This window comes from Neodiprion virginianus, chromosome 4 (genome assembly GCF_021901495.1).
Source record: "Neodiprion virginianus isolate iyNeoVirg1 chromosome 4, iyNeoVirg1.1, whole genome shotgun sequence".
Lineage (NCBI taxonomy): Eukaryota > Metazoa > Arthropoda > Insecta > Hymenoptera > Diprionidae > Neodiprion > Neodiprion virginianus.
In genome coordinates, this window is record NC_060880.1 from 26,357,847 (window position 1) to 26,374,136 (window position 16,290).

General features: G+C 39.3%; 1 protein-coding gene across 1 annotated transcript; it reads left to right on the top strand.

Moving 5' to 3' along the window:
• The first annotated feature begins 327 nt into the window (after window positions 1-327).
• LOC124304037 (glutathione-specific gamma-glutamylcyclotransferase 1) lies at window positions 328-8,896 on the top strand. Its single transcript, XM_046761974.1, has 4 exons — window positions 328-1,542; window positions 6,008-6,043; window positions 6,296-6,558; window positions 6,646-8,896. The coding sequence occupies exons 1-4, from the start codon at window positions 1,390-1,392 to the stop codon at window positions 6,923-6,925; spliced, it is 732 nt and encodes a 243-aa protein (XP_046617930.1). The 5' UTR covers window positions 328-1,389; the 3' UTR covers window positions 6,926-8,896.
• Window positions 8,897-16,290: the final 7,394 nt, after the last annotated feature.

The window sequence follows — 16,290 nt, forward strand, 5'->3', positions numbered from 1 at the left end:
GCAACATCAGGACGCCAAGCGATAGGAAATTGCGAAGAGAACGTTTATAATTGATCACTTTAATCTAATCGAAAGAGCAGTGTACGTATATTACGACCGAATACCAAGAAATATATTTTCACGTTTTCCGCTTCAACCACATAATAAGAGTGAATTGCAATTGATTGTGAGACGCACGTGGTCGTACTCCCTCAAGATCACAGGCTCTCGAGACGAGGCTACGGATGAGAGACACGGTGCGTCAACCCGCGACGGTTGTTTCATCATCCTTTTCTCCCAACGCACGCGCAGCGCGGCGGCTTTTCGCCGTCTGCTATTCCCACTGACAGTGAAACAGATGTCAGTGAACAGTTCAGCAGCGTGGCTCGCGTGACGCGATTCAGGAATCAAAGACCGTCGTGATCGGACGCCCGACGGGTCCCTAGAAAAGTGCAGCGGCCGACTCGCGACGCGGACGCCTCGTCGACGGACCGAAAACCGAGGACGTAAATACATATATACACATACGTGCACCACGTCGCTGTGTGAACACGAAGGACGCGTTATATATACCGGCTAAATGCTGCCGTGGTGGTTAATAGAGCAGGGCACGCCGAGCGGAGCGAATATTCCACAGTACTCGAAAAGTACGAGAGAACCGGCGTCGGTAAATCGGCGAAAATACGAACGGGCGTAGAACGATATTTGATCGAACGAACTGACGACGTAGCGGCCGGCTGTCTGTTGTGCAGGACTTGACAGCGTCGATGTCAACACGCGCATAGATGGCTGTCGATCATTCTGTAACCCGACTGATTATACTCTTTGTTGTACACCTGCGGAACTTCCCGGAGATCTTGACCAGACTGCCGACGAGCAGTTGATTGATCATGGGAATCGCGGTGACGAAAAAGGACTAGGAATTTAGATAATTGCACATATTTTCCTCTACCTTAGCCAATTACTGACTCACTGCCCGGTCTGTGATATATATTTTATCGTTGTTACTATTACCGTTATTACACCGTTACATCTGTTATTACTCGCAATTGTTATTGCTGCATCGACACAGACACATAGTGTACCTAATTAATTATCGCTGCTCGGTGTGCAGCTTCGTATTTTTTTTTACTAAATTCAATAAGAACTTTGATACGCTCCCGCGTTATTTCATCTTCGTCTGTGCAAACAAGTGCAAGCAAACGCGTTGCGGGGAAGAAGAGGATTGCGGAACGATCCGTCGAGTGATTATAAAAAGTAAACAAAATATTTTAAACTTACCGTCGAGAGACTGCTTCGTGCACGATATAGACGTGATCGGATAAATCGCGTGTTTGAGGAAGACTAGAAGAGATCGAGAGAGATTGAGAAGAGAGCAATCGCTTCCGGAGACTTTTTGGAAAGCCGAAAATGAACGCAGTGACTGGACTCTGGGTTTTTGGATACGGATCCCTGTGTTGGCACCCGGGATTCGATTTCGAGAAAAGCCTCGCCGGGTACATCAGGGGCTTCACCAGAAAATTTTGGCAGGGAAATGTCACTCACCGAGGCACCGCTGACAAGGTAAGTTAATGTCTCTTAACATACCCTTGGCTGATTCGCGATTTTACTGACAATGATACGTGTTCAATGTTCCAAGTTGCATTGGGGACTTCGTACAAGTTATTGTTGGATTTTGCAAGCTTTCGCGATTACGAGATGTACTCTTTTTGTTCAGAACTTCTCTTCAGATCAATTCTCACGGATCAATTACGATATAGTACTTTTACTTCGACTTTTACTTGTCGTCTATTTGTGAACTTCGGTCTACGCAGAGAAGATTCGACCTTAGACACGAAATGCTGGACTCAAGCTTGTTCAAGGCTGTGAAGATAAAATAGATGTAACACGGGGCTATAAAAACTTCCGCAAAATCAACATTTCTGACGTTTGTACACTGCACTTATGAAAGTACATTCCCGTCATTTGATCATTTCCGTAGCGCTGATATCTTGTTTAAACGACGAGAACAATTTAGCCCTTTAGTTGAAAAAGAGATTTGAAACAGCGGGTTGCGTGAACGTAAACACGAGTCGTGACACTTGTATGTGTATCCAGTAACCTAGTATCTGAAATTTAATGGTCAGAGTTAAACAACTTGGTTAAAGATAGACAGAGAAAGAGAAAAACACGACGGCCCGATTTTAAAATATTCCTCAGAGTTTTATTTATATACGTATATAATATACAGTGGCAATATCTTCGCGGGCACGTTTTCGAGGCGTGCTAGAATACATACGCGTGTGTAATACCATTCCTTGGTAGAAAATTTTGTTCTATTAACGAAAGACTGGCGATGCGAACACGTATTGGCACGAAGAAAATTATTTCGCAGCAGAGATCGCTGCGCGATTCGATCGCTGATTGCCAACTGCCGGATTGCTTTAGCATATATTCGACACGTGTTACATACCTATGTATGCATACAAATACGCTTTATATTTATCCGAATATTACTACATCGTAAATTCCATCCCGTCACGTTTACATCGCGCTGTGTTCGACGGCAGAGTTTACCAACAATTCGATACAGGTTTTGTGTTAAGTTTCCAATTCATTCCCCGAAGTTGGATGTTTCTGTGCCAAGTGGTAGATATGCCGCTGCTGCTTTGCAATGGCGATCCACGTATAATATCGTGGTATTTTATTTCACTTTTTTACATTTATTGTATATGCTTTTCGCGCGATTATTTTGAAGTCTCCTTAATTGGAGTAACCGCAGATTTATCTCGTATATATACATATGTATGTATGTACGTGTAAAGAGGACACTATATTGCGTTTTTGTATTGCAGTAAGTAATGCGAATGTAGGGTCATTGTGTATTATGAGAAAATTTAAAAATTCAGAGCTTTGTTGAATAACATATACTTGAATATAACGTTTAATATGTCATACTCGGAACTAGCAGCTCGGAAAAAGAAATTACAATAATATTGTGGTACTTTATCACCTAGAAAGTTTATTGTTGTTGGAAATATACATGTTAATGCCAAAACTAGCAAACGACGTATAGTAGTCACAGTAGATTTTTACCCCCTGAAATAGTTGAAAAGGGGACTTCCGTGTCGACGTACAATCATTGTAACAATTTCGCTTAATCTTGGTTGTTATGATTCTTGGTTCGAATAAAAGATCAAAATATAATTGCACACAGCATTTATGTGAAGAAACTGACCTCCCAAATGCTCAGTAAGCCTGACGAAGATCGCAGAATGTTCTTGATAATGGTTAAACACCGTTAAAAAAAAATGATAATGACCTTGTGTGAAATAAGAACATGAATTACTGTCAAGGCTGTAAAGTTTTTCGGCTTCAATAAACCGGACAAAATTAGAAGAACAAAATGTAAGTGGGTCAAGTTGAGCGGAAAATTTCATTTGCAAATTCACCTTCTGCGTGGATACCACAAGCTGAATATTATCGGTTTCGATATTCGCTATTACAGCGTAGCGCTTTACATTCAGTTTTTGCAATTTCATTTGTGAATTATAATCATCGCTTCCGCTGATGCTGATGGGTAACATTGGTATTCCAGACTTGGAGCCGATTACAGCAGAACGTGAATTGATTTTGTGGTTTAAAGTGTAAATGAATACAAAATAGAGTTCTAGAGTCATTGATAGTTGCTTGTTTCTTCTCTCCTCTCGATTTCAAGCTTGAATGCTAATTGCTGACTATTACGGAAAGTATGCATACACGTAGTACGTATGCGTAGATTCCTAATATATACATTATACATTACTGGCGAGAAAATTCTTGACTCGTTAACTTGGCACGAGAAAAATGTATAATACCTATAGTATATGATCTGAGCAATGTCAATTCTCTAGTGTGACACGTCTAGGTTTATTCTGTCGCGATTACAGGCTAAACTGTATAACATTTTGTTATTGTAGACTGAACTGTGTAGGCATGCTTATCGGGCGCTCTGCTGCTGCACGTGTAATTCTCTTGGCTCAACAGCAGTATACGGAATGTCTCTTGGATGTTTAAATAATATAAGTACACATTAGCCTTTCTTCCTGTATCGTCTCTTCATCTTTCATCCACTTGATTATATCTGTATTAAATATTTTTTCAAACTTTGTTTCACTCTTGGTAAGTACATATATATATATATATCAAAGAGGCACTTGCAGCAACCCAAAAAAAACAAAGCGTTGATGTTTTTTTTTCATCATAGGCTGTTTGATTTATAAATACTGCCAGTTTCGTGGATCACAGTCCCTCTCCGTGATCCGTAAATTTTCGTTTCTTCACTTTCTGCGAATATCTTAAAAAATCCCAAGGTCGATTCGCCGCTTCTTCTTTTAGTTTCTAATCTTTACGTTTTGATTCTTCGCACGCGTGGTTAAAATTATTCTTGTTATTTTCTTTTTTTAATGCTTCAAACCGTGACGTCTGATCGTCGCCAAATTTTGCGCCAGGAACACGTGCTCGGAGGGATTTACATTACTTACACGTTGACAAAGAACCCTGATGAATTGATCACTGTAATTCACAGCGCTCCGAGCACCCAATTGCCTCGCAATTTCAATTCATTGTCCGGCCAATTTACCAATTCCCAAAGCTCAAAGCTATGGAAAACGATGCGATTGAACCGCGCTTGCAAAACGGCCTCATACCCAATTCATTTCATTTCATTCAGAGTTTTAACTTATACCTATGTCTTCCGGTGCCCAATTCCAGCGTGAATTTCAGTCACGTTGGCATTATTTTAACTTCAATCTTGGATCGTATGTCAATATTGGCGTTTTACAGCATAACATACAGGACATCGTGAATTGGATATATCAAGTTTTCCACGGTCGTATAACCCGCGTGCCTGGTACGCTGTGTAATGGTTTCGTTGGCTTGTAACCAATTCAAATTGGTATTTATTCTTCGACCGCGAAAATCATTTCGTTGACCGTTGGCAAACCGACGCGAGGATAATTTTTAGAATCAAACTTACGTCACTGAAATGTTAAGGCAAAAAAAAAAAAAAAAAAAACGAATTGTAACAAACTTTACGATATTTTCGACGCTTTTATAATTATCATATTTTAATTTTTCTGTACAATTTTAGAAGATGCTACTTTGGAAAAATGTTACGACGAAGAAGTTATCAATACACCTACGAAGATATAGATATTTTTGTATTTTTATTTTTTGCATTATATGGTATATAAAGTTTAAAGAAGAAAATCAGCAGCGTCGTTGAGTATAATTCCCAGACAAGTATCGGTCATCCAATTTCTTACTCCCAAGCTACCAGTGGTAATTGATATCGGTATAGCGTGGTGTGAAAGAAAATTCAGTGACAAGTTGAACCAGACAGGAGTATCGATTTCAACCGAGGTCTTGCAATCCAACCCTGGTCCTGCATCACGAACGTGGTTGGATGTACGAGTATCTTTTGTTGAAAGTTTTGATAAAAATACGAGAAGAAATCTAACTCTAGTTTTCATAACCTTATAAGTACTGCAGGTATTCCGGTATTCGATACGGTCATTGAACGGACTGTTGTGGTCTCGACGAAACGCAACCTTTTCATTTATTTACTGGCGTCAATTTTTAGATATTCGCTTTACTATGCATAGTACTCTCGTTCGTTGACCCAGTTATATTCCTAGTCTTCTTGAAATTTAATCGAGAATTGATAGACGAGGGGCACAGAACTATGAATTGTCATCCATTCGATAAGGTGTCAAGTTTCTGTGATTTTTTACCCTCGTTCTGCTTCGTAGTAACAACAAATATATATTTCTAATGTAAGAACAGTTATTCGTGAAATCTGTTCCACTTGTTTTCAATTGCATAAGCATATTGTATACATTCCTCTTATGCTATAACAGGATATAATAAGCCAGGGCTTCTTTAGGATTAAATATGTCTGGCCAAGATAAGACTCTTCTAATAACTGTGACCGTAGTCATGACATAGTTGGTTAGTTTAATTATGATGCAATGCTTTTGGCTTATCGATACTTTTCCTTTTGTTTTAGCCTGGCCGTGTTGCAACCCTGATCGAAGACAAAGAGGTAAATAGTTTGACTTGTTATATCAGCTTATTTGTGGAAAATATGTCACGGGCAATTTAAAAGGCGATCGGTAAATTGTACACTTAGTTGCCGAAATGTAGGCGAGTTTTGATGGAACGTGCAGTGGATTGCATAAATGCAGGCGTATTTACAAATTTTGGATCGACGGCTTACAATTTTGTCGATTCATAGCCTTCGCACTTAAGGTGGATGAAACTTTGTACGTTAACTCGTCTTAATTTCAATTTTAAGGGAATTGCTTGGGGACGTGCCTTCGAGCTGCGTGGTAACGCAGCCCTGCCTTATTTGGAGAAACGAGAGTGTACCTTGGGTGGTTATCTGACGAAACTAACAACATTTTACACGAGAGATGGAAACCAGAGTTTTCCAGCTTTGGTGTACATCGCGACTAGCGGAAATCAACACTGGTTAGGGGATGCTCCTGTCAGCACGATAGCGAATCAAATCACCGAATGCTCAGGTCCCAGTGGCCATAACGTCGAATACCTTCTAAGGTACTTTCGAATGAATTCTATAGAGAAATTTTAGGAATGCCAGGAATGTGATCAGAGCGTGACATGTAATTTTATTCTGCTTTTCAGACTAGCAGACTTTATGCATCAGTATCTGCCCGACGCTCAAGACGAGCATTTGTTCACCCTGGAGATGCTTGTGAGGGCGAGAATTAAGGAGGAGAAACTGTGCCTGAAAACGCTGATGGGCAACAGGGAATTCGACATAAATTTGAACGAGGTCGACGAACCGGAAGGTGTGCTCGACGACAGACTGGAGGATGATAACGTTGCGCATCCTCTAAGACAAGAATCCTTCCAGTTCACGTCGAGAGTACCTTCAAAGACTCTGCGTTGCCTAAATATTTAAAGTGCGCTGCGCGTCACTGCACGAAACCGGAAACGACACCCGGGCGTGACCGGCGTAACAAAAGATTTTTAAGAAATTCGTGTTACTTTTGGGGCGCGACGACTGTTCCCGGGATTACAAGTATTCTCTTGTGCCGATGTAACATGACTTATATATAAACTTATATTTTATAGGAATAAGATTTTTGCCTTCCATTTGACAGGGCATTCGGTCCTACACAATTCTTTCGTCCTAGCTTGATAGCAATCAACTAATAATAAAATGCAGTATCGAATAAGTAGTGGCATTTGATTAGCAGGGTATTTTGTTTATTTTCTTTTCTTTGATAACAGTCGCCGGCTCTCTATAAGCTTTAAGATGCTTGGAAAATAATTCCATTAAGGGATTTTGGAAGAATTTTACACAGGTTTGTAGGCAAAATGGCCATTTTAAATATACCGTGTGTATGGATGATTGTAAAATTTCACTTTATGTGATTTGAATTTTCGAAGAGTAGTACTCTGCAGAACTAAAGAGGATCTCTTTTTGTTTCAACAAATAGGATTAATGTACAATACTATAACTACGAACATATATATCAGTTACGTTGAACATTTTTCATGGACTGTTTGAAAGACAGAAGTTTCTCTCATTCTATAGTAAAATTGCGTCAATTCATTGATCCTTCCTATTATTAGAACAAGACAAAGAACAATAAACAGATTTCAGAATCGATGTCAAAATAATTATTCTACAGAATTATAATATTTTATATGACAAGTAACCTTGCTGATTGATACACTGATTTAAAAGGAATAAATTACTTGCTAGGTTCATCTGTATATAAGGAATATATAATATAATATCCGAATGTTTTTCGTTTAAAATGCAGCACGTATTTATTTAATAGGATGAATTAAGTGGCATGTGAGATACCAATGTTCAGAAACGGGGTGTGAAAATCGCATTAAAATACACGAGTGAAGATTTTTCGTGACACAGGCTATGCCCATGAAGTATAACTATCTTATAATAAGACTTAATATGTACATACTTATGATAGACTGAGACGCAACTTTCGATCACGGGACCAAAATAATTTGTCACAGTAATCGTCTGTTGGTAATTATGATATGAATTGAAGGTATTGATCTGTCCTAAACTAAATATTAATTATGGACAGATATGTGTGTAATTTTACTTGGCCAGCTGTGAGTACTAATTCTTGTCGTTACACTACGTGTGTAATAACTCAGGGCTTTTGTGAACGGCTATTGTATCCATATATGCTACGCGATGATTGGTAAAGAATGTCTGTATTTTTTCACTCATTTTGAACTTTATCTTTCTCGTAAGATGACATTAGTGACCAGCATCTACTATCATAATCAATTCCTAACGACAGCTGAATGTACAATAATAGCAAATCGTAGTAAAAATTTATAACATGTATTATACATATTTATTCACAAATTGCACACATATGAGTCTATGCATTCGGTACAAGTTCTGGCATTAGCGTGATTAGTCCTTCCTCGATGTGCGCATTACCACGTAATAACTATTGCGGTGAATGATTCGTTATTGATTCACTCCAGAAGGCGGTGATATTGAGAGAATCTCTTCCACCCATAGAATTTCTTTTCATGTTCTTTAACTTTCAAATATATTTCCTGACTCACCTTGTGAGGACCTGCAGTATACACGAATACCTGTCCGTTTATTAATTGCATCGTGTATTCTAGCTGCATAATTAATTCCGTCACGTAAGGTGAAGCAAGGGTTTTCTGCCTTCTGGTAAGAATTATAACCGTACCTATATATTATACCTTACATACTGTAACTAGCCAATGGAGGCTGCGGCTGATACATTTAAACAAGTATGTTTTAATTTATTTTTATATTTTAGTGATTACTAATGTGATTGTAAGCCTAACTTTTGTGAAACGAAGGAAGTATTTGTTTATAAATTGAGCATTTCGTAAATTTTAATACAATTGTTTATTATTCTCTTTCAAAACTATGAAGATAATGTGATACCACAATCATTGTACGTTGTACGTTCAAATGCATAGCAAGCCAATGTAATGGCTTCTACAACCAAACAATTGTTCAACAGAACGTAGGTGCAAAGCAACCCGTTTTTTGATCATCGAATCAAATTGCAAACGTCATTGAGTCAGGGACCAAGAATTAGACCGATGGAATTTGAATTTCCGTCCTCTGCCTTTTCCTCCCCCTCGTTATCCTCCTCGTTCTCGTCCTCCTCGACCACCGCCGATCACCTCCAACTACTGCCAAACACTTCCTACCCCCTCCAACCACCGCCAAACACCTCCTGCCACCTCCTACCACCTCCTAGCAGCTCCTACCACGTCCGAACACCCCCTACCACCTCGTACCATTTCTGAACACCTCCAACCATTTCCGAACACCTCCAACCACCTCCGCGATACAAGAAATTAATAATGAGAATAAATTCCTTCCAAAATTCGTAGCAAAACAGTGATTTGATTAAGGTATAGGCACCCGAGAGAAGAATGTATACATAGATCATAAATAATAATAGATCAGATGTAATAATGACGCAGAGACCAAAAAGTATATGTATATGCATATGCGGTCCATGTACGATATTAATATAGATGATCTATTTACGATTAATACGTAATGCATACTGTAACTTTCATGATTTTCCAGGAGACAAATCATATTATCTACAATAATATGGCTATAATATGAAAATTGAAGAATTATTCATTTCGAAATGGGATTCTATTCGACACGTGCTCGATGTATTCCATAACATTAATATTCATAATTATTACAACTTTTCATTTGCTCTCTCGATGTTGAATTTTCGAAGGCATAGAATCCAAACGCTATTTTAGCTAGTCGCAAGCGAAGTATCTATCTACGTTGGGTAGAGAAGCAGAATTGTTTTTCGGAAAGTGTTCGTATGGAAAAAAATTCGGAGTAACTGTAATACATCACGGATGAGCTAATTTTGATTGAGATGAAATGGGATGCTCCGTATGTATGAGACAGCACTTAACGCAGTGTTCTGATTTGAAGGCCTAAAAGGGTGACTGTTGGCGATTTTTTTTTGACAGGGACAGAAAAAACGAAGCTTCTTGAAACTTCGAGTTTATCTTAACACACATTTAAAAGGTACGAGCAAAAATTGTTATCATCCAACTGTCGCAGAACAGCAGCGTTATTAGCTAAACCGTTAACTGAAGAATATCTTGAGTCAACGGCTGACAACCGAAGGGCCTAGCCGCTTGAGTCTGGAATCGGCAGGAATGATAAAGTGCGTATTTCTTGTCTGAAATGTAAAGACTAAAGTCATCATACATCATACATAGTATTAAAGTTCGACACCAAATTTTGGATGTTCGGATGTTCAGAAAGTGACGTCACCCAAAATTTTTTCTCTCTTGATCTATATAGACGAAAATCAATTGGCCGAATTCCTCAGTCTGGAAACAACCACGCAGTAGAGCGGACGTATGAGAATCGCGCTCCGCAAATTTCGAGTACCGGGTACTCTACCTCCTGGATCCTGCGTTCCGGGTCCGTTTCCTGGTGCAACTCGACTTCCAGGACAAGCGCCCCGTAGTTTCTGCGCTCCAGGTCCGCTACCTGGTGAAACTCGACTTCCAGAACAAGCGCTCCGTGGTTTCTGCGCTCCAGGTTCGCTACCTGGTGAAAATCGACTTCCAGAACAAACGCTTCATAGTTCTGGCTGTCCAGGTCCTTGACCTGGTGACTTTTGATCTGCAGGACTGATTTTCCGTAGTTCTGGCTGTCCAGGTCCTTAACCTGGCGACTTTTGACCAAGCGCTGCGTACTTTCTGCGCTCCAGGTCCGCTACCTGGTGAAACTCGACTTCCAGAACAAGCGCTCCGTAGTTTCTGCGCTCCTGGTCCACTACCTGGTGAAACTCGACTTCCAGAACAAGCGCTCCGTAGTTTCTGCGTCCAAGGTCCACTACCTGGTGCAACTCGACTTCAGGGACAAGTGCTCCGTAGTTTCTACGCTCCAGGTCCGCTACCTGGTGAAGCTTGAATTTCAGGAAAAGCGCTCCATGGTTCCAGCGCTCCAGGTCCGCTACCTGATGAAACTCGACTCTCGGAGGACAAGGAAGACGAGGAGAACAAGGTGGACGAAGAGAACGAGGATTTCTGCACGGTGAGTATAACAATTTTCTACTATTCAATGGCAATTGGGATTTTATTCTATCCAAAATTTTTGAACTTGTTATGTTTAAAATAAATTATTTCAATTCATATTTCGCCCAAGTCGTAATTCAGTAGCTATCATCGTGCTAGTAAAATTTCTATAATTTTTTCTAATTTTCTCATAATCTTCTTGGTAAAATCTGTCCATAAAAAAATGATATTATTCGTTACACAATATTTTTGATGTGTTAAAATACTGAAAATATTTATTACTATTCCATGTATAACCCGAGGTCGTTATCGGTGGGTGTTGGAGGTGATCTGAGGTGGACAAGAAGAAGGATGAGGAAGACGTGGAGAACAAGGTGGGGGAGGAGGACGAGGATTTGTGCTCGGTGAGTAAAACATTTTTATAATATCTGATGGCAATTGTAATTATATTTCATCTAAAATATTTCAAACTTGTCATGTACACAATGAATTATTTCAATTTATTTTTCCCGAAGCACATATTCAGTAGCTTTGAATGCGCTAATAAAATTTATTATATAATTGATTAGTTCATTAATTACATTAATCCTTACACAATATTTTTGATGTGTTCATATACTGAAAATATTTATTACTATTGAAGGTACAACCGAAGGTGGTTATCGGTGGTCGTCGGTCGTCGTTGGAGGTGGTCGGAGGTAGACGAGGAGGAGGACGAGGAAGACGAGGAGAACAAGGTGGACGAGGAAGACGAGGATTTGTGCTTGGTGAGTAAAACATTTTTATAATATTTGATGGCAATTGTAATTATATTTCATCTAAAATATTTCAAACTTGTCATGTTTACAATAAATTATTTCAATTCATTTTTTGTACAAGCACATATTTAGTAGCTCATGAAATTTATTACGTATTAAGAGATTATTTAATTATATTAATCCTTACATAATACTTTTGATGTGTTCTTGTACTGAAAATATTTATTACTATTCCAGTTATAACCCGAGGTGGTTAGCAGTGGTCGTCGGGGGTGGTTGGCGGTGGTTGGAGGTGGTCGAGCTGGACGAGGTGGAGGACAAGGATTCGTGCTCGGTGAGTTTAACATTTTTACAATATTTGATGAAGTAGAATCAGCATCAGGAGTAGGATCAGGGGAAGATGTAGAAATAGGAGTAGAAGTAGGAGTAGTGGTAGGAATAGGACTCGGAGTAGGAATATGAGTAGAAGTAGGAATAGTAGGAGTTGGAGTGGGATTAGGAGTAGGAGTAGTCGGAGTAGGAATAGGAGTAGTCGTCGTAGTAGGAGTAGGAGTAGGAGCAGAAGTAGGTATGGCGTGGTGGGTCGTGTGAGGGGAGGGGAGGGGTGGGAAGGGGATATTATCATATCAAGTTATCAGTAATAAGCAATTGCGGGTAAAATATTAGCTTACTTTTGTAAGTATTTATGAATATAGCCCCTATGAATATTCATTGTTGATACATAAGGTCTGGCAACGTACCTACTTTCTGTAAGAGATGTTGAAGATTTTTAACATAATTATGTTTCAGTTCTGTGCCCTACCTAGTGATCCACTAGTACATATCCTCCGACGTGACATCGCTGTGCTACGTATAAAGAAGAAAAGATTGATTAAGATGCAAATTGCTCCTCTCTTCTTGCCATTGTGCTTTCAGCCATTGTTGTGCCGTGTGTTTAAAATTTAGGACAGTATATAATATAGAATAACAGGTACAGCTACGAATATAACACTACAATAAATCTTATAGAAATGAGCTCTCATTGAGATTTCTCTGTATTTATAACTCGACGTGAGAAGGCAAAAATCAATGTAATGCCATCTGTAAGGTAATTTGACTCGTGTTTGCACAACGAGAACTCGTTGGGCATTTTGCGGTGAAATTTGAAAAATTGTTGTACAAGAAATTAAATAACTGTAAAAATGGAGAAATAATATTATCTCTAATAGTGAATGTAGCTAATACAGCTTTAACCGTATATTGATTATGTTAATGATCTATTGTGACAAGATCGGAATTAGATAAGCTCTCTAAATACTCTTTTCTGGACTATTAATTTATATCATGTATATGTAAATGTATACTTCTTCAGTTTATACAATCACTGCACTAGGATTACCCTTGCCACGTTTTACGTTGCGCTTGTGTAATTTGTATATTATTAACCTTACGTTTTACTCTATTTGCGACAAGTTGTGAGTGTTTCTAATTTCTTGGCAATTATTTATGTACATGTATGTGTATATGTGTATATGTATACTTATGCATGTGTATATACATATGTACACATATTTAAAACTAGATTTTTACAATAAACACAGAGGTTTTAGTATATTCACATACGGATTTCTGTGTATAGGTATACTTGAACTAAAATATCCTTATCTCTAATACGGAGTTCTTCGTAATTCGCATTTGTTCTTGTAACCCAATGTCCTACATACGATGGCAAAAATCGAGATCCAACTTAACTGAGTCTCAAAGCTCTGTTGACATAAAAGCAGCTATTCGATAGAAATTATAGTTTATAGTTTACACAGCTCATTGCATGATATTTCATTACAAATACATATGTTTCAATGTATTTAGGAATAATTTATCAAATATACGATAAAATTGATGCACCGGATCATCGTCGACTTTAACTTTTGAAATGTCCTACCATTTCCGAACACCTCCAACCATCCTATTTACCCATATTACCAGATTAGCTATGATATGAAAAGAGAAGAATTATTCATTTCGAAATGGGATTCTATTCGACGCGCGCTCGATGTATTCCATAACATTAGTATTCATAATTATTCCAACAACTTTTCATTTGCTCTCTCGATCTTGAATTTTCATAGGCATAGAATCGAAACGTTGTTTTAGCTGGTCGCAAGTGAAGTATCTGCGTTGGGTAGAGGAGCAGAATTGTTTTTCGAAAAGTATTCGGATGGAAAAAAATTCAGAGTAACTGTAATACATCACGGATGCGCTAATTTTGAACGAGATGAAACGGATGCTTCGTATATGAGACGGTATTTAACGCTGCGTAGTGGTTTAAAGACCTAGAAAGGTGATAGGGAGAGAAAGAACGACGCTTCTTAACACTTCGAGTGTATTTTAACACACATTTGAAAGATACGAGCGAAATTTTTCATCATCCAACTGTCGCAGAACGGCAACGTTATTAGCCGACCCGTTCATTGAAGAATATATCTTGAGTCAACGGCTGACCATCGAAGGGCCTGGCCGCTTGAGTCTGGAATCGGCAGGAGAGATAAAGTACGTATTTCTTGTATGAAATGTGAAAGCTAAAATCATTATACATCATATCATATCATCGTACATCATACATCATACATCATACATCGTACATCATACATCGTACATCATACATCATCATACATAGTATCAAAGTTTGAAACCATAGTTTGGATGTCGGACGTTCAGAAAGTGACGTCACCAATTCAAAATCAGCTAGCCGAATTTCTCAGTCTGGAAACAACCGCGCAGTAGAGCGGACGCGTGAGAGTCGCGCTCCGCAAATTTCGAGTACCGGGTTATCAACCTCCCGGATCCCGCGCTTCGGGTCCGCTACGTATTTCGAGTACCGGGTTCTCAACCTCCCGGATTCCGCGCTTCGGGTCCGCTACGCGGTGAAACTCGACTTCCAGGATAAGCGCTCCGTGGTTCCTGGTTCATGTTTACAATAAATTATTTCAATTCGTTTTTCGCGCAACCCTAAATTCGGTAGCCGTCAGTCCGCTAATAAAATTTCTCGACTTACAGGATAAGCGCTCCGTGGTTCCTGGTTCATGTTTACAATAAATTATTTCAATTCGTTTTTCGCGCAACCCCAAATTCGGTAGCTGTCAGTCCGCTAATAAAATATCTCGACTTCCAGGATAAGCGCTCCGTGGTTCCTGGTTCATGTTTACAATAAATTATTTCAATTCGTTTTTCGCGCAACCCCAAATTCGGTAGCTGTCAGTCCGCTAATAAAATATCTCGACTTCCAGGATAAGCGCTCCGTGGTTCCTGGTTCATGTTTACAATAAATTATTTCAATTCGTTTTTCGCGCAACCCCAAATTCGGTAGCTGTCAGTCCGCTAATAAAATTTCTCGACTTCCAGGATAAGCGCTCCGTGGTTCTTGGTTCATGTTTACAATAAATTATTTCAATTCGTTTTTCGCGCAACCCTAAATTCGGTAGCCGTCAGTCCGCTAATAAAATTTCTCGACTTCCAGGATAAGCGCTCCGTGGTTCCTGGTTCATGTTTACAATAAATTATTTCAATTCGTTTTTCGCGCAACCCCAAATTCGGTAGCTGTCAGTCCGCTAATAAAATTTCTCGACTTCCAGGATAAGCGCTCCGTGGTTCCTGGTTCATGTGTACAATAAATTATTTCAATTCGTTTTTCGCGCAACCCCAAATTCGGTAGCTGTCAGTCCGCTAATAAAATATCTCGACTTCCAGGATAAGCGCTCCGTGGTTCCTGGTTCATGTTTACAATAAATTATTTCAATTCGTTTTTCGCGCAACCCCAAATTCGGTATCTGTCAGTCCGCTAATAAAATATCTCGACTTCCAGGATAAGCGCTCCGTGGTTCCTGGTTCATGTTTACAATAAATTATTTCAATTCGTTTTTCGCGCAACCCCAAATTCGGTAGCTGTCAGTCCGCTAATAAAATATCTCGACTTCCAGGATAAGCGCTCCGTGGTTCCTGGTTCATGTTTACAATAAATTATTTCAATTCGTTTTTCGCGCAACCCCAAATTCGGTAGCTGTCAGTCCGCTAATAAAATTTCTCGACTTCCAGGATAAGCGCTCCGTGGTTCCTGGTTCATGTTTACAATAAATTATTTCAATTCGTTTTTCGCGCAACCCCAAATTCGGTAGCTGTCAGTCCGCTAATAAAATATCTCGACTTCCAGGATAAGCGCTCCGTGGTTCCTGGTTCATGTTTACAATAAATTATTTCAATTCGTTTTTCGCGCAACCCCAAATTCGGTAGCTGTCAGTCCGCTAATAAAATATCTCGACTTCCAGGATAAGCGCTCCGTGGTTCCTGGTTCATGTTTACAATAAATTATTTCAATTCGTTTTTCGCGCAACCCCAAATTCGGTAGCCGTCAGTCCGCTAATAAAATTTCTCGACTTCCAGGATAAGGTTGCTGGGTGAGTAAAACACTTTTATAATA

Coding starts and splice junctions, on each gene's coding strand:
- LOC124304037 (XM_046761974.1), top strand. CDS start 1,390: ATGAACGCAGTGACTGGACTCTGGGTTTTTGGATACGGATCCCTGTGT. Junction 1,543..6,007: donor ACCGAGGCACCGCTGACAAG/GTAAGTTAATGT, acceptor CTTTTGTTTTAG/CCTGGCCGTGTTGCAACCCT. Junction 6,559..6,645: donor AACGTCGAATACCTTCTAAG/GTACTTTCGAAT, acceptor TCTGCTTTTCAG/ACTAGCAGACTTTATGCATC.